This window comes from Abramis brama, assembly GCF_963993115.1.
Source record: "Abramis brama genome assembly, chromosome: 20".
Classification (NCBI taxonomy): domain Eukaryota; kingdom Metazoa; phylum Chordata; class Actinopteri; order Cypriniformes; family Leuciscidae; genus Abramis; species Abramis brama.
Window position 1 is genome coordinate 22,233,344 of NC_139982.1, and position 18,833 is coordinate 22,252,176.

Here is an 18,833-nt window from a genome sequence, read left to right on the forward strand (position 1 = left end):
ACATTCAAACTAAGACTCAAAGCTTTGGTATTTGCAATTTTATTCTGTATTTTTACATTGTTCGCTTTGATGTTAACATCAAGTTAAATGTTCCTGTATATGAATCTTCAATGTCTATTGTTTACAAGCAAACATTGTTCACAAAAATGCATAACATTAAAATAGTCTCATGTTGTGTGGGAAAAAAGTAAACTACAGTCTAATTGTGTCTAAATAATTTGATTCCCATCCACTTCCAAAGGTGAAAGAAAACATAAACAGGAATAGTTACTGGCAGCAGCAGGCTGTAGAAACACACACTGCTTGCACTCGTGCAGCCTTGTGGGAAATTTTCATCCACTGTCGCCGAGTAAAACAGGCCAGTCAAGGATATCAGCGGCACAAGAACAGTTACAGTAGACAGGGAGAAAAACATTGTGGCAGAAAACTAATATTTGCTCTATAAACTCAAGATTCAGTGGGTTTTTCAGTCGTATGGATCATTCGTGCATCCTGTGGGATCATGTTAGGAATACCATCGATGATAGGATATGCGATGCCGAGCTCTTCGTTTATTAATTCATTGCTCTTTTCGTCATACCTTGAAAAAAAAAAAAAAAAAATACATGTATTAGTATTACAGATAATGATAATATGAACATCCCTTTTGCAAATTTACCACGTTAAACAAAGTGAATGACAATTTATAGTTATTATAAAAGGGGGATCTCCATATAAAGGAGGATGCTTTGTTTCATATATTATTATTTTTTATAATTTTGTACCATTTTTGTCTCTATTTTGGAAGTTGCGATTAATTAAAATGACAATAAATTAATTTTAAAATAATAAATGATAAAAATGATCAATTCTACGCATTATATCATACTTTTATTTTAACAAAACGCAAGGAAAATTATCAACCGGTGGTTACATAACATCAACACTGCTATTAAACTCCTATGATAACTAGCATTATATACTGTAATACTATTATGCATGATAAACAATCATACCTCAAGGGGTTTTTGGACAGTGGACACACAAGAAACTCGAGGAGGGACACGTCAAACGCCTGACTCTCAGTGCCCTTCACTCCATCACTCCGACTCCTCTGTTGTCCTCGGGTCTTCACAAGACGCAAGAGTGGCTGGGCGCTCACAGATCTCTGCACGCTAAAAACTCCAGTGGCAAGTGTCCTTAATGCATGAGACATATCCTAAGAGAGATTAATGTCTGGAAAACTAAACTTGTTTCACCCGCTTGACAGATGTCAACAGTGAACCGGAAGCGCTAAACTTCGCGCGTCTGTAAACGTGTCCCCTGATCTTTTGCATTCGCGAGAGGTTCCGATGACGAAATGTTGCACAGATTAGTTTAATTAAAAAAATGTCATATATGCAAGATAATCATCGTATATGTGGTTTCATCTGCTCTGCTCTGCACGGCACAAATAACATCCTTTATGGATATTAGTAATAATAATAATTCAGTTGGCATTGAGCCATTAATCTAGATTAGAACATACATAATTAACAATAATTGTTATACAACGTTTTCTTTTGCATCACGTTTATTATTATTAGTATTATTATTATTAACTGCACTGATCAAAGTAATAGTAAAAAAGTCAAATTTGGCAAATACGATAAATGTAAATGAATAATCTACTACTACTAATAATAATAATAGTTGCCAGTGAGCTATTAATTTAGGTTTAAGGTAGAGTATTTCACAATAATTGTGAAATAAAGCCACTATTATATATATATTTTTTTCTTTTGAAGAACGTGTATTTTATTATTATTGTTGTTATTTACATTGATCAAAGTAATAATAAAAAGTAGAAGTAATGATGCTATATATAAATTAATAATCTAAACTAATCACAAGGCTAATCATAAAAATCATAATCAAAATAATTTCGATTTTATGCAAAGAAAAACTAAATATATTGTGCAATAGTGGCATTATGTCAAATTAAATTAAATTAAATTAAATTAAAGGCTTATTGCATTAAATATAAATTATATCAGAAACAAATCTAGAATGATAGAAATAACGTGTTGGTTCCAAGAAATCATAGTGAGGGGAATGTATACGCATTTTAAAATTGATTTATTGGATAGAATTGTGACATTTTATGCCTCATTAAACAAAATCATTTCATGAAACCAGTTTGTGGCGCTCTTGCCTAACGCAATAAAAAACAGAACCCCAACATGTGACACTGAAGAGATTTCTCATGACCAGCAGATGTCGCCAGTGAACCGTTTGTTAAACATCACACACTCTTGCAGCAGTGAAGAAACTTGACTTTTAAGAGCTTGTTGTGAAAAGAGCAAAGACTTAAATCCTAGGCAGAAGCTTCCAGGAGTGCATTTAAAAGTAATACAAAATATAGTATATACAAAAATATTGTATATTGCTCATTTGACTGAGCCTGTGATTTTGAGTGGAAGAGAGCTCTCAGAAGCCTTACTCACACAAACAACAGCCTCAAGCAAAAGTCAAGCATTTGACCAACCTCTTGATTTATCTAGAGGTGACCAGAACCTCCTCAAAACTGCCCTCTTGATTTTATGAGCTACTCTTTTGAAGAGCTGTGGTTCTCTCGCCTATCAATCCTGCTTGTTTTCTCAAGAATCGACCAGGTTTTTATCAGCCATTCATCTTTTTGCATGTGTTGTTGAGGCAGACCTCTTGCGGCTCGAGGCAGATTAGGTGTGCTCGATGATATGGAGGAGACCCTGTTGACCTTGTTTGCAAATTGCATGGATTTCCATGACCACTGTAAACATCAATGGTACACACTCCCCCCAATATCCCTAAATATCAAAGCCGTTTCTTGTCAATATTTCTGCTGTTTTGAGCTGATGGTGGAGTAAGAGGCTCGGGAGCTCCACAGAGCTCAGTTCACCGACCTGCCAAGCATGTCAAATGAAACAAACCTGCTCAAGGACAGACTGACGCGTTCTTTGTTGCATTGAATGAATCGATTGCCTCTGCTATGTGAAATCTCACTAGGCCTTTACTCTCTTGCTCTTCCGAAGATGTTTACTTCTGTGTCTGGGACCTTAAAGCTAATCACTGGGAAAACAAATATAGGCTATAGGCTAAAAAATACTTGACATTTTCCTTGTATAGGTTGGTGCTTAGTTACTGCTAAAGTAAGATATTCCTTGTTAAACATGTCCTCTATGGTTCGGAAAAATGTTTTGAAAGTATGAAAACCTGAAGTCAGTTAATGCAAATGTCTGTGTAAGCCGAAGGGTTCTTGCCTTTGGCTGGGATTTTTTATCTCCATATTAAACTGTGTCAGTGATGTCTGCTTGTAATTCTCTGAGGTCTTTTCAACTAAAACAGTTTGTTCTTCGTCAACCGATGACAATTAGACAATTTCTCTATTGCCTTCTGTAATGATTTCCTGCCAGCAACCTTCACAAACGGTTTCACAGTTGCTAGTGAATCCATTTAATCAAGCTTGAACTCTTTTTTTGCTCCATTATTCACCACAGCAGGAACGCTGAGCAACATATGATTGCATGTACTGTCATTATTTCCTTTCTTTTCGGTTTCCGTTAATGCAGATGGTGCCAATTGCGAGATATACGACTGAACAGCAATATGCTTCTCAAAATGTGCGAGTGGGCCAGCACACACCAGATGGGACTGGCTGATTTCTCGCACACCAAAGAATTAAAAACCATACGCTGTTACCTCATTTAATTCAGCTGAATTGAAGGATTCTAAATCTCCTTGTTTCTTAATTAGGAAACATCTTCATTTATACACATTAAGGTTACACATTAAAAACAGAGTTTTAAAAAACTCCAGGTATATTAAAAGTGATCTCAATTGTTTTAATATTTTGCCATTTGGAATGAAATGAACATTTGCTAATGATCCATTAAGCAACATAAGGTAATAATATTAGCTAATGTTCTTAATTAATCTTAATCTTAATTAAAGTTATTATAAAGTGATACTGAGAAAGTCTTGTTTTTTTATAGGAATTTTTAATAGTGGTCCATGGACTGAGGAGGATCCTTCTGCTAAGAAAAAATAATCAGGTAAGGTCACAAAATTTCACGGGCAAAAAAGGTCAGTTGTCCATTGTTAAAAGTGTAGCAATGTATGAATCACAACTCAAACAGGATTCACTTTCAAACCAAGCAGCTTTCTGTTGATCAATGCAGCGAATCCGCATGACCAACTTGAGCACATTCTGAAATCTGTGTGGGGAAATCTTTCGTCCTCGTGCAAAATTCCAGATTGTGTAGAATCCTATTGAAATTACTGTATTTTGCATGTGAAAATTCTAATTGCAAAATCAAATTTGCATTTTTGTAGTTTACATGGAGACAATATTGGTATCGTTTTCAAAAGTTTGGGTTTTCAAGCCCCCAAAACACTGTTGTCGTGTTTTTTCAGGAGAGATGCTCTTTCAGGTAATTTTCACTACATTCGATTACCAAGGGGCCACTCACACGAAACCGTTTTCTGACGCATATATCCGAGTAAAACGGCTTCTCAAACAAGAAAAAACATAGGCTGGGACTTGATTTTATCCATGGGAAAATGATTTGATGGTTGTGGTTTGCTAGACCCATAGACAGTAAAAGAAATGGACACAGCGACCTCATTGGATTCAACGGAGAAAAGTGAAGTCTATTAGAAGCACTCACTTCCTGATGGCTGAGCGTACTGCGCAGACTCAAACTGAGCTTGACGACGTAGATGTGACGTGAGCAACCTGTCTGTCTTCTAGTAGCTGTGCCAAGAGAAATCTGAATCATTCCCTTCCAAATCTTGCAGAGACGGAGAGTGTGAGTAGGAGCTGTCCATGAGCTAGGAGCAGGAGCAACTTTTGCTAAGTATTCTGATTAATTATTTTATCATTTTGCCTCCACGTCCCCCCGATTGCCCGCAAGCTTCTCCTCCTGTCCATACGGTAATTTCTCTACTGTGCGACAGAGAGTCGCGTGGTTATGACGCAATCGTTAGCCTATTTTTACAAAAACTGCTTCTATGGGGCCATAACATAAGATACAAGGTAATGGAGCCTTTTATACATTGTCGTGTTTCTTTAGAAATAAATAATGGACAAAATGGAGTCTTTAAACGCCTCAGATGTAAAGTTATTCGCTGTCAAAGTGACGCCAAAATGAATGGGAGTCAATGGAATGCTAACAACAGGTGATGGTCTGCTAATCAATGGCGGCGCCCGGGGAAGCTTCAGTTTTTTCTGAAAGAATACCCCCCTGGCTAGACCTTATTCAGAGCAGTGCCATGACAGGTCTGAAAGCGAGGCTGTGTGGGATAGACAATGGTAGGGTGACCATATTCCAGGACATGTCCGGCTGGGATTTCGAGATCGCCCAAAATATCCGGGATATGGCTTTTTTACGGCTTTTTCTCGTCGCCATATTCATTTTGTTTACATGCACACCTTTTGATTCAGTAGGACTGAATTAATTCCGATTGGTGAATCTGAATGTAGTGTTACATGAACGTTAAACAAGTGATCGGTTGATGTGCGTTTTAGCATTGCTAAGAAAATTCCTGTGTTTTCGTCTTGATCGGGATCCGTGTGAAGCAGAATGCATGACCTGCAAAGCTGGTCAAATAATGTAATAATGTAAACATAATGAATGGTGACTGTAGAAAGCAAAAGCCGAAATCGAAATCGAAATCCTGGCCAGACATGTCCTGGTTAAACAGGACATATGGTCACCCTAGACAATGGCAGCTGCTGTAAAAAGCAGTATTAAGTTGTTTTTTTTTGTCTACTGAAATTTCTTACTACTGAAAAATATTTTTGAAGTGTTTCGTCAGCATAACAATCCAAAAACACATTAAATAACAGTACAACGCACTGAAGAATATGTCTATCCCTCACAGCCTTGCTTTCATTCCCATAAAAAAAAAGAAGAAGAAAAACAAAAAATTCAAAGATGGCGCTGCTGTGAATAAGGTCTATTGCCGTGTTCTCATGCGAGTGACAGGTCGTCCTGCCCTCACGCCAGTACACACATCTTCAGAGAAGATAAAAGATGTATTTGTAAGAAGGAGGGGGGAATGCGAAAATGAAAGCGAGGCTGACATCTCTTCAGTGTAGGCTACTGTTGTTTTTGGATTGTCCTGCTGTTCTACATAGATTTTTTCTTGTTTAAGAAGCCGTTAATTTCACTCGGATATACTGTACGTCACAATAGAGAAGAAAAGTCGATCGCAACTTCCATTTCATGCCTTCTGTTTATGTGGTGTGAATAATGTAACTGGCAAAAAATTAAAAAAAACAAACAATTCCCTGTTCACTATAAGGTTGAGATAAACAAAATTTCTCCATGTTCAGTATTCTTATTGTTTGCCCCATTTGAACAACACTTGTAGAAGCACTATAGCAGATAGTGTAAGTTTCCTTATGGGAGAACAGAGTAGGCCTAATTGAATAAACTCAGAGGGTTTGGCTTCTCAGCCTGTGGGATTATGAAGTTCAGAAATGCTAACCCCACACTTTTAAAGCCTGATAACAAGCTCTTGAAATGCTCTGGGCTTCTCACACTTCTAATACTCTCATCAATGAGACAGTGAAGCGGGGACAGTTCTGCCTTAATACCTTTGATTAATGATCATGCTCAGAATTTATACTGCTAAATTAATTCTTCTGGTTACTCAGCAGTAAAATACCGCAGGGGAAGGAGAGGGTTTATCATCAAAGCCAAATTTATGGATGTATTACACCATTCACTACAGACTACAATGTTATTACATTAGTTTTACAGTCTAAAAAATGTTGAATAACAGAAATGGCAAATCCTACCTTCCTTCACAAATGTGCTGAAATATTTTTACCAAACTGCATTCACTCAGATATACATTTTTGACATCATTGTCTTCAATTTCCATTCCAGGCCAAAGAGATCTTGTAAAGAACTTTTGTGTACAGCCATTGTGTTTCCAGACATAAAATATGTTCATTTTCCCACCTCAGAAGGTCAGTCGGAATAGGAGTTTTATCATCTTAGGAGGCAAACTGACAGGTCTGGAAGTGCAGAGAGAAATACAAAGAAGATGAGAAATTGTTTCATATGATCATCTCAGTGTTGATGTGTCTTTTTTTCCCGTCTTTAAAAAAAAAAAATCAATACAGACTCTCAAGGATGCAGGTATATTTGAGACTTCCTGACAAATGCACTTCTAAAACTAGATTTCCTATCTCAGGGGATGTAGGAGATTCATTCAAGTTGCTTTACCAAGAGATTGTCACAAGAATGTTGAGACACTTCTGTGGCTTAAATATAGCAAGCCATGATCTTCAGTTCCAACCCGATCTCACGATTATTTTACAAGATCGAAATTTCACATGAATTTGCCTGTAAACGTGTGGTTTTTAGAACGAGCATTTTTAGAAAAAGCATGATGGCCCACTCCAAACCACTAAACCTGTGTCAGTGTCAGTGGGGCGTAGCCTAAGCAGATTGAATGAATGAGATTGTACAAATTCATGCAAATTAGCCACCAAGTCACCAAAATGTAAAACAGTCGCATTTTCATATAAATGTGTTTGATTGTTAGGAAAAATAGTAAGCATGAAGGTCCACCAATCCACCAAATTGAAAAATATTGTTGATTTTGAATTAAATTGTACAATGTTACTTATATAGTAATATATGGAAAAAAAGTATAAGCATGAAGATCCACTGGTAACCTTAACCGTCAATGGGGCGGAAGAAGATCGTACGAAATCGTGCGGATGAGATTGCCATATGCATTGCCATATGTGTGTTGCCAGTTGTCTTTGGAGTTCCAGCGTTTCCAATGTCCCCCCCCACCCACCTCATTTTTTCTAGTAAACCTTTTTAAACAGAACGACTCGTGAAACTGTTGTTCCTTGTTAAAGCATCGTGTGTGTCTGCACTTTAGAGATTTGAGGGATTTGGATAGCTCAGAGCTCAAGTGAGTTTGTCAAGTGTTCCTGACTTTGATTAAATGGGTTTTGTCCCATGGTAGGACAAAAAATAAGAGTTTTTCTCAAAAGCAGAAACTGTGAATGTGAAAATTTAATTTCTGTGAATGCCAGAACTCTCTTTAAATGAATAGAAAACCATATGAATAGAGATTTCTGCTTAAACCTAAATTAAGTTTTTATGGCATAGCATACGCCATTTTTTCACCATAGTTACTTTGATGAAACCGTGTTTTAACCAGGTTAGATGGCCTCCAAGTAGGTTAGACTTGTGTTTTAGAGGGTGAAAACACTGAGGCTAAACCAGCTTAAACCAGGAAAAACGTTTGTTTCACATGTAAAATTCAAGCATGAAGAGTTAAAAGTTTTTAATATTATTTATAAAGATTATTTACATTTATAAAATATCCTTTTCCACATCAAATAATCACAACCATCATTCACAAACTTGAGAAAAAGAAAAACACTTTAAATCAGTGCTACACAGTAGCAAAATTACTAAATGCTTAAAGACACAAGCGCCAATCATACAGAAGAACATCTGAACAAATTTCTGTCATTATTATCTCATCATTAAACCCTCATGTCAATCCAAACCTGTATGCCATTCTTTCTTCTGCAGAACACAGTATTTTGAGTGTCATTTTTGTTTCTCCATTCAATTAAAGTCAATGGCCAAAACTTGTTTACCAAAATGATTCGAAATGTCTCCTTTTTTTGGTTTGCAGAAGAAGGAAGTCATGTAACGTTGTAACTCGCTGCTTAACTACCATAGTACGGTACATTGTTAAAGAAATTAACTAGCCAGTCACGACTGTTTCCCGAAACCATATTGTCTCAAAATGTGTCCAACCACGTTGGTTAAAGATGTCATGCAGGTGGTGGAGTAATAACTTATTTTAATTAATCAGTTTGAGATCGAATTAATGCCAGTTTTTGCCATCAAGTATGGACATGGCATCATGGCATCATGGCACACGCACACTCTTCAAAAACGCACTTGACAAACTAAAAGACGTAAATGAAATTTGCATATATTCGAAATGAAAGATAGATTGTATTGAATGTCAGCATGTTTATTTTGCTCAATATAAGGATTTATTAAGCCCACATATCATGCAAACAAGAAACTATGCTTCTAAACTCAGGTCAACCACACAACTTTGCGATGCTGTTTGTGATTGTTCGTTGGAACTATGGTTTCAGGAAACACCGACTTGCTGAACTATGCTGATAGCAACGGAACTTGTGACCATGGTTGGCTAACAACGCTTTTGGGAAATGCGCCCCAGGTTTGGAACAACATGAGTAAATGATAAAAGAATTTTCATTTTTGGAGAACTATCCCTTTAAGCATCAGTGTTTCTAAACCAACAATTTCTTTCGGTCAAAATTAAATTCAGGAGACGTTCCATGAAGTCTTTGAGGTCCGGCACAAGACATGAAGATGTTTACAGTGTTAAATAACAGAGAACAGCACCCTGTCCTCCAGCTGATGACACAGATGTGTGTAAAGGGACACAGTATATCCAGTGATATGTCCCTTAAGACACCATGCCTATAGAACTTTCCCAGGCAATATGTTGGTAATTGTCCATTTTTGATTGCTGCACTTCTGAAGGGCCAGCTGAAATCCATGATCCACTTCCACACTTTCCACCAATTCCAAACATCGATTCGACTTCGTATTCTGAATGGAGCCTCCCTGCAAGACACAATACACATCAAAATGAGTGAACAATGACAAAGTTGTTTCAGGACCAAACAGGATGTCGATTTAGGAACATTAAGCAGGATACTTCTCAGAAAAAACAGGTTATATGATTCATGAATTCTTAAATCCCTCAGACTTAAAAGCATTGCAGAATCCAAGTGACTCTTAGGTGAGAAATCAAAGCTACATTTACACCTGAAGTAAACACAGTATGAAACGCAACACTAAAGCCCAAAGCCTTTTAGAACAATGTCAAAAGTAAAGTGATGTTCCTAAAGTGGTTGCATCTGAAGAAGAGCCTCAAGGATTCGGAGTCTTACAGTGTTGAAGGAGGCTCCGGAGACAGCTGAAACATGAAAGAGGAGGCCGTGGGCAAAGTGTTGCCCTCGTCCAATCATCTGCTACCGTATGAAATCCAACTCAGACAAGTTGAATGAAACGGCGAATGTCTCGCTTCACAGGCTAAATCATATTATTGAAGATACACAGTTGGAATATGTGTTTCTTTTGTGCCGCTTTATTAAGTTATGGAAGTTTGCCATGGTAAACATTTTGAACAATTTAGCCGGTAGAGTACAAAGTGCATAAATATGTCCAACTTTAGACACACTATAACAAAAAAAACCTATATACTATTGAAATCTCTGAAAATATCATTTTTAATTCATGTAGATTATAAACCAGGCATTATTAAGACCGCTGTAATTATAAAAGAATCTGGCATGCGTCATTTAACAGGTGTGTGTCACCGATAGGGACCACGATATCTGCTTCAATTATGTCCCTGAAATAATAATTTCACTGTTTTTCCCCTGACTGCTGGTGGTGCCAAATGCCCTAAAGAGCTAAATTATATATTTCAGCTGGGTACATGTGTCAGGTAAGCCTAACGGCGCATTAATTCACGACCTGCCAAGCGCTATCCTGGATACAGACAGATTGTCAACAGACAATGTGAGTCGATAAAGACTTAATTAAAGCCATTTCTGATGCTCTCCAATGAGCCAAAAGCCACTTCACTCTTTCACTGGCTTTGTCATCAATTATTCATCACATCTAAAAGGCCACAATGGATTTGGTGCACCTGATTCCATTTTAAGAAACTCCTGGGGAAAAAAAGGTGGCCGCCATAAAGCCTTTATCCCACCGAGCTCACCCGAGACATAAACCACGTCCCGAGGGTTTGTGTGAGAATTGATATCGTTCATACTCTTACACTTTTCTCGATAGCGCGTTTGTTCATCTACTTCGACATCTCTCCCAAGGGGTTAGCATTACCCTTTCCTAATAACCTGTTCTGACATTTCCATCGCACTTCAGCTAAACCTTTTAGATGACACTGCCTGCTGTGACATATATTAATTCATCCACCTTTTAATAGAGACGTATTCATTACGCGGACCGTGTGCAGATGAAATCAAGATGTCTGCTACAATCCAGAACAACGCTTGAACTGAATTAGGAGAGCTTTACAGCACACACACACACACAACTCAAACCTCTGAATTATTAATGCTCAATATCCAGAAAGTGTCCATTGCAGTCACACAGCCGGAGGGCTAACAGATGCTGCAAATTGACAGCGAATTTTAAGGGAAAGTTTTGGACTAGTACTTAAATGTTCACAGAACTTGATAAAACAGTTTTGACATAGGCTTTAAAGAGGACCTATTATGCTTTTTTACATGTTCAACTTTCTTTAGTCTGTAATGTTGCTGTTAAAGTCCACTCCAAAGGGAGTTATTCTCTATATCAGTAAGCACTGTTTCTGAACTACCTGAAACACGAATGAACACATCAATATTCCTCATTTAAATAATTGTAGCATATGAAAAAATAAGGCAGGGGGGGGGGGGGGGGGGGGGGGGGTCTGGTTGAGTTGCGTTAGTAGTGTAGTGTGTTGAAACTCAAATTTACGAAACACACTGAAAGCGGTTGACCAATCGCAACACACTGGGGTCCAGCTGACCAATCAGAGTACATTGCGCTTTTCAGAAGGAGAGGCTTTATAGAGACAGGAACTAAACAGAACGGTACTGACAGACTGGAAGAGAGGTGCTGCAACAATGTCAAATACGTGAAAAATAATGTTTTCAAGCATGAAAGTCGACTCAAAAACAAAATCAAGACTTAGAAAAGAGGCATAATAGGTCCTCTTTAATTGAGCTGTGCAGTAAGGTCTATGTGCAATAAGCTTTGTGTAGAATGTAATGTCACACTATAAAAAAGGGAAGCTCTTATTGAAACTTCATTCAAAAACAAACCAGACAGCACAAACTGACCATACTCATTTATACTCATCTAGGCATCAACTAATAGTTAGCATAAAAGAGTAATTTATGTAATAATCATACAATTCATCTAGAATATTATTACTTTACAGAGCATGAGAATAATAACGTTTTTGAGCATGCGATTCATTGTTTCCTTTGCATGTAATACCTGAGTGAAGAGCCAGGAGAGCTTCATGTGCTTGTTGTTGGCGTAGCTGCATTCCAGCAGTCGCGGCCGGCTGTTCACGTCCACCAGGCACTTGTTGTCATCGTCGTCGATGGTCGGACTCAAGCCTCCGACATGCAACTGCTGAGAGCTTGAGTAGTACACATTCTGAAACAACAAGAGAAAAACAACTTTTAAATTATACATGTAATGTATAAAAGTGTATAGAAATATGTATTAGAAATATGCTAGGCTAATGTTAACATAATAAAAAGTGTAATAATTAAGCAAGAGCAGGTGTGATAATATATATATATATATATATATATATAGCCAAAAGTTTCCATGTAAAATTTAATGGAAAAGTAAAATACAATGCTTTAGAATAACAGAAAATATAATTCACAAATGGAAAGTATGGGAATTATACAACTGTTCAAAAGTTTGGGGTCAGAAATATATTTGAAAGAAATGGATATTTTCTTAAATATTTTACTTTTTTTTTTAATGTCTATTTCAAATAAATGCTGTTCTTTTGAGCATTCTGTTCATCAAAGAATCCTGAAAAAAAAAAAAAAAAATCACACCTTCTACAAAAATATTAAGAAGCACAACTGTTTTCAACATTGCTAGCGTTCCATGGTTCATGATGAAACGCCAAGTTGCGCATCATTTCATTATCATTTATCCAATGAGAATACATGCGCATAAACTACGATAGAGACACATTTACCAAATAAATCCCTCGATGCGCAACAAAACAAACTCATGACATTTTTATTACAGAAATTTTGCACCAATTTCCCAAGAAGTGACTATATTGTTCACATTGGATAGAAATGGTGCTTTATTTGGAAATGTTTTACGTGATATTCCAATTTTCCACATAAGTTAAATTCACAACTTTGGATGGAAACATAGCTATTGAAGACTGGAGTAATGGCAACTGAAAAAATGGTAGTAATATTTCACAAAATTCCTGTATTTACTATATTTCTGATCAAATAAATGCAGTCTTGGTGGGCATATAGGACTTATTTCAACAACATTATAAAATCATACCAATCCCAAACTTTTAAAAGGTACAGTAGTGTATGACATCAGTTTCAATTGTTTGTACAATTAACATTTTATAAAAGAAAGTTGTGTAAAGAAATTTATACATGAACACTTTTGTCAACAAAATTTTAAAATGTTATTTTATTAAAAGCATAGGCCTGAATTGCATTAAGAAAGTTGTAATGCCATGACATGTTTCATCATTCTGATTAATTCATTTGGGCCGTCTGAATGTCTGTTTGTAAATCATGCGTTATTCAGCTCTGTATTACATAGGCAATAGAATGAATTATTCATGTTTGTTAATGGTGTCTTTCCTGTGAAATCTCTAAGACGGTGTGGCTCAGTTCCAAATCCCAGTGTTGATACCTAGTATTGCATCTTAATGGGCTCAATAGGGAAGAATAACTTTTTTAAATCAAATGACTCTCATTTGTTAATTTCATACACCGTTCAAACATGGGCTGAATGCCAAATGGCCACTTCTACAAAGCAATTAAAGTGTGTGTACATCACTGGCATGTAGAAAGAAAATCTGCAAGTAGTGTGACATTTTACTATTGCGCCTTGATAGCACAAACCTCTTTGTCATGTTCTGTTTGCATTTCTATGCAAGTATTACTTTTACTTTTGGGTTTATACATTTAAAACTCCTCTTCGGTAGTGCAAGGGTTTATGGGTAATATTAGCAACATTAGCAAAAAGCATGCACCGACGCATTCTTCACAAGTGCACTAGAAATAATACACCACCTTTAGCAAACTATTTTCATCATAAGATGATTTGGCATCCACTAATCTCAATACTACATACTATAAAATACGGAAATTATTCAGCCCTGATTTTCGCTTATCACTCTAGCTTATTTTCATTTATTTTTACCTACAGCAGGTAACTGACGTTCTGACATATTGTGAAAATAAATGTTCTACTTACAGAAACATTACATTCATAATTTTTTTAAATTCATTTATTCACGTTTACATCACTGTCTGATGGCATGTGGGGCAAATGGAAAGAACTCAGACAAGCAAAGTCCCTGATTTGAATAACTAATGCTCATTTTGTTGGAACAAGTCCTAAATCAATAGTCCTGACACTTGAATCCCTTGCCATGAAAAAACAAGCATTTTCAGAAAGAATTCATTTCATGCAACATGCCCACAATTTTTCTTCAGGGTTTGGATGGATTGATATTTCACTTTAAAAGCCAGAGCTTGGAGAAGTGCTAACAATATTAGATATCTCATGCAGTGCATCAAAGAAATGCATACTTTTCTCAAAAACATAGATTAAATTGGTTGTTTACCATCTAGAGCGATTTTGGCAATCCAAACTTGTCAGTTCTAGAATATCAGATGCAGAACTAGGCATTCTCCTCTTCTCTTCAACGCCAAATCAGTTCTGATCTCTTGGTTTTTGTTTTTGAGAGCTACCATTGCTTTGTGTGTGTCAAGACTTATTTTTCTCTCTTTTTTTTGTAGTACACCTGAGCCTACAGTAAAATGAAATCAAGTTGTTTGACTTTGGAACGGCACCAATGCAAAACGGCTCAAACTTTTGTGAGGCACCTTGAAATGAAAATCTCTGTGAACACAAAGGCTGAACAGGCAGCAAGTGCATCTCCACGGACACGTAAAACAGCTAATCATTCATTCACAATGGAAACAATGCATATCCTTCGGGATCCTTTGATGAGCACTGGAACTGTGACGGGACGGAATGGAGGGCTAAAATGGGACGGGGAATAATGTAAGAGAATGTAAGAACTTGCAAGGGACCCATTTAGCACTGTTTCTGCTTGAAAAACCTTGCTTTTTACTGCTTGGAAGATTTATGGCTGTTGTATGGGAACAATGTTCCTTTTGCTGAATGAATAGGAGATAACGCACTGAAAGAAAGAGTAAGCATGTCTATGCTCCATTTCCAACATGCTCAAATCCCCGAGCAACTGCCACGGTGTTAATACGCTTAGCTGAGGTATTGTCTACCAGCCCATTAAAGATAAAACAAATCAAGCACCACAAGTACAGAGACAGTGATATCCTATTAGAATGCTTGAAATTAGTTTTAGTGTGCAAATAGACATGAGATGCACTGTAACTCAAGCAGAAATATTCTGGCTGGTGGAGAAGTTAAATGTGTATACTGTATGTATACATGTGTACTGTATATACAGTCAAACCTTTAATTTATTTAAAATAAGTTATGACAAATATTTGTTTATAAGTTATACACAGTTCAACTCTTTTTTTTTTAAATCAGTTTAATGTAATTTAAGTTCAAATGACTTTAGCATCCAAGTTCATTGTACTTAAAAATTTAAGTCAGCAACTTTTTTTTTTAAATTAAACTGACTTCAAGCATTCTGATAGCATGTGACCAGTACATATACACATATATAATTTATTTTATTGTAATTTTAACAATATATACAAATAAAAATAATTATTTTTAGAACAATTATATAAAAAACATCCATTCTCCAAATTGCTTATCCTCTGTAGGGTCGTGGGAATTACAGTAGGCCTATATAAAATATTTTATATAATTATAATAACAATAACACTAAGAAAATACATAATTTTATATATAATATAGTAAATATTAACTCTTATATATAAAATTATATAAAAATTATATATTTTCTTACAACTCTAATAATATATAAATATAAAAATAAATATTTTATAGAAAAATTACATAAAATCCATCCATTCACTAAACCGCTTATACTCTGTAGGGTCGTGGGAATTATATAAAATATTTGATATTAATAATAATAATAATGTTATTATTTAAAATATTTGATATATATATACACGTTATACAGTAGGCCTATATGCATTATTGTCACAGTGGATGTAATGATGCGCATGACGAAGGAGTAGAGAAACAAAAACTTCAAATCAATAAATCCTTATTGGAAAACTCAGGAGATAGCTGGAGAAACAGTAAGCACAACCACTTCTAACATAGACAATACCAGACAATGAAACACAGGAATCTGAGGGCTTAAGTATACAGATTGACTGAAACAAAACATGAGTTATCTAATTAAGAACCAAGGAGATTAACAAGGAACTAAGGAAAACAGGAACAGTATATTATATTTCATATATTATATTATAACATTGTACAATAATAGCCGTGAAGCCACTAAAATGTCCAATAATTAGCAATAGTGTAATTTTGATTTCCTCAACAGATTCTAGAAAGTTTTGAATCAGCAAAAATAGAAACATTACTGCATTGCTTGGCACCATTGTGCCGTTTCCAATAAATAAGGCGGAAGCACACACAGATATGATTTCAGCAGGTGTAAGAGACCTAACTAAGTAGTTAAAATCATGCTGACAGTGCTGTTCTCTCTCTCTTTCCCTCCCTCCCTCCCTCCCTCCCTCTCTCTCACTCTCTCTCACTCTCTCTCATTTATATATCTCTGACACACATTCACATTCTACAATTCTTCCTCACCTAAATGATGCCTGTGGTGGTGAAACAACCCTCCCTGCTTGTGTTCCAAGTCATTGCTCTTTATTGAGATTCATTATAGTGACTATAGCCCTGGAATCTGTCTAAATCTGAAATCCCCCGGTGAGTCGATGCTTTATGGAGAAAGCTCCCTATTTTTACAGTATTTTTGCAGGATATCATTTGTTGTGGAACCTGGTGGTGTAATACATTAGGAATATGAAAGGGAAAAAAAAACCCCAGACTGGGTTGCCTCAAGCAGCCCAACTGCTCAAAAATTCATATTTCGGGGCATCAGTACAAAATAATGAAGAGGTTTTATGCAATATAATGACTGTTTTATGGGTTGCAAAAAAAATTGACAGTCTATCACTGTGAAACACTGAGCTCAGTTGTAACGAGAAGATGGGAAAGCACAAGCCAAGATGCCGAAGCCAAATCTTCATAAAAGAGAAATCTTCATAGAGGAAATGACTCACATTTCACCATGAATTAAACAACTGAAGTGTGCAGAGCCTCTGTACAGTAGATGGGAATAAGGATGAATCTCTTTATATTTTCAGGCTTTTGATATCTCAATATTTATGTATTCGCTCTGAAATGGTTTAAGATATTTTTTTTTCAACAGCCGTTGTTGTCAAATAAGATTCAAAGTTTTTAACCCAAGAGCTAAAATACGGTGAAAAAAATTAGTTAAAATGAATCAAGGCATGTTTTCCACACTGTTTTCACAAAATGAACTGAAGGAAGAATCTTTTTAAATATTTACATGTAAATTTGGTAACACTTTTATGTAATACATTTGTTGCAGTATTTATTATGTTAACATTAGTTAATACAATTTTTAGTTCATGTTAGCTCAGGTCCATTAAATAATATTAACAGATATAAATTTTGACTAAGATTAAAAAATGTCTTAGAAGTATTTTTCATTGTTAATTCATGTGAACTAATACAAATGGAACCTTATTGTAAAGTGTTACTGAACATTTTAATTAACACTTTTTGATTCAAAGTTTAATTCAATTCATTGGAATGGACAGTTTTAACTGACCCACATAAATTAATTCTTTATATTTGAAATCCGATAACCGATATATTGGCCGATAAATCTAAATCCAAATTTTTATATAATTTTTGAGAGCGTGATTACAAAAACAAAAGTCTCACCATTGAAAGCCATGTCACAAGCACACAATTATAATGTTCTCATTGTAATTTTATGTAGCCTACATGTATATGACTAGACTTGCACTGCACATGTTGCACTTAAAGGGTTAGTTCACCCAAAAATGAAAATTCTGTCAGTAATTACTCACCCTCATGTTGTTCCAACCCCGTAAGACCTTCGTTCATCTTCGAAACACAAATTAAGATATTTTTGATTAAATCTGAGAGCTGGATCACTCTTCCATAGGCTTCTAAAGACGTTATAACTTGCTGGCCCAGAAAATGCATTAAAGACATCGTTAATATAGTCCAAGTGACTCCAGTGGCTCAATCTTAAGTTTATAAAGCGACGAGAATACTTTTTGTGCGCAAAAAACAACAAAAATAACGACTTTATTCCACTATTCATTTCTTTCTCTCTGGGCCTCGAGTTTTTTCACATAGTGTAATAGCGCAGCGCGTCTGTGTTGTACGTCACACGTAGGCTCACTATTGGCCGACGCTGGTCATGTGTGTGATGCGTGTGACGTGCAACACAGAAGCGCTACGCTATTACACTATGTGAAAAAACTCGAGGCCCAGAGAGAAGGAAATGAATAGTGGAATCAAGTCGTTATTTTTGTTGTTTTTTGCGCACAAAAAGTATTCTCGTCGCTTTATAAACTTAAGATTGAGTCACTGTAGTCACTTGGACTATATAAACGATGTCTTTAATGCATTTTCTGGGCCAGCAAGTTATAATGTCTTAGAAGCCTATGGAGGAGTGATCCAGCTCTCAGATTTAATCAAAAATATCTTAATTTGTGTTTCGAAGATGAACGAAGGTCTTACGGGGTTGGAACAACATGAGGGTGAGTAATTACTGACAGAATTTTCATTTTTGGGTGAACTAACCCTTTAACTGTATTTTCCTTTTTGAAGTGATTCCAATCATATTTCAAGCAATTCAAAACCATCCCGGAGAACAGCGCGCATCTGAAGTGTCTCAGCTGGAAGTAATAATACATTATTTATTGGCTTTAATAT

At 36.1% G+C, this 18,833-nt stretch overlaps 2 protein-coding genes across 2 annotated transcripts in view; both read right to left on the minus strand.

Moving 5' to 3' along the window:
• Positions 1-23: 23 nt before the first annotated feature.
• Positions 24-555, minus strand: LOC311070812 (phosphatidylinositol N-acetylglucosaminyltransferase subunit Y). Its single transcript, XM_084094886.1, has one exon. It carries the CDS (start codon positions 413-415, stop codon positions 200-202), a length of 216 nt encoding a protein of 71 aa, XP_083951012.1. The 5' UTR covers positions 416-555; the 3' UTR covers positions 24-199.
• A 7,725-nt stretch (positions 556-8,280) lies between these two features.
• The window catches only part of galnt18a (UDP-N-acetyl-alpha-D-galactosamine:polypeptide N-acetylgalactosaminyltransferase 18a), a 47,959-nt gene continuing 37,406 nt past the window's right edge, over positions 8,281-18,833 (minus strand). The window contains exons 10-11 of the mRNA XM_084095316.1: positions 12,108-12,272; positions 8,281-9,656 (exon numbers count right to left, since the gene is read on the minus strand). Of these exons, the coding sequence (XP_083951442.1) occupies positions 9,510-9,656; positions 12,108-12,272 (312 nt within the window). The 3' untranslated portion in view covers positions 8,281-9,509. The remainder of the gene's footprint in view (positions 9,657-12,107; positions 12,273-18,833) is intronic.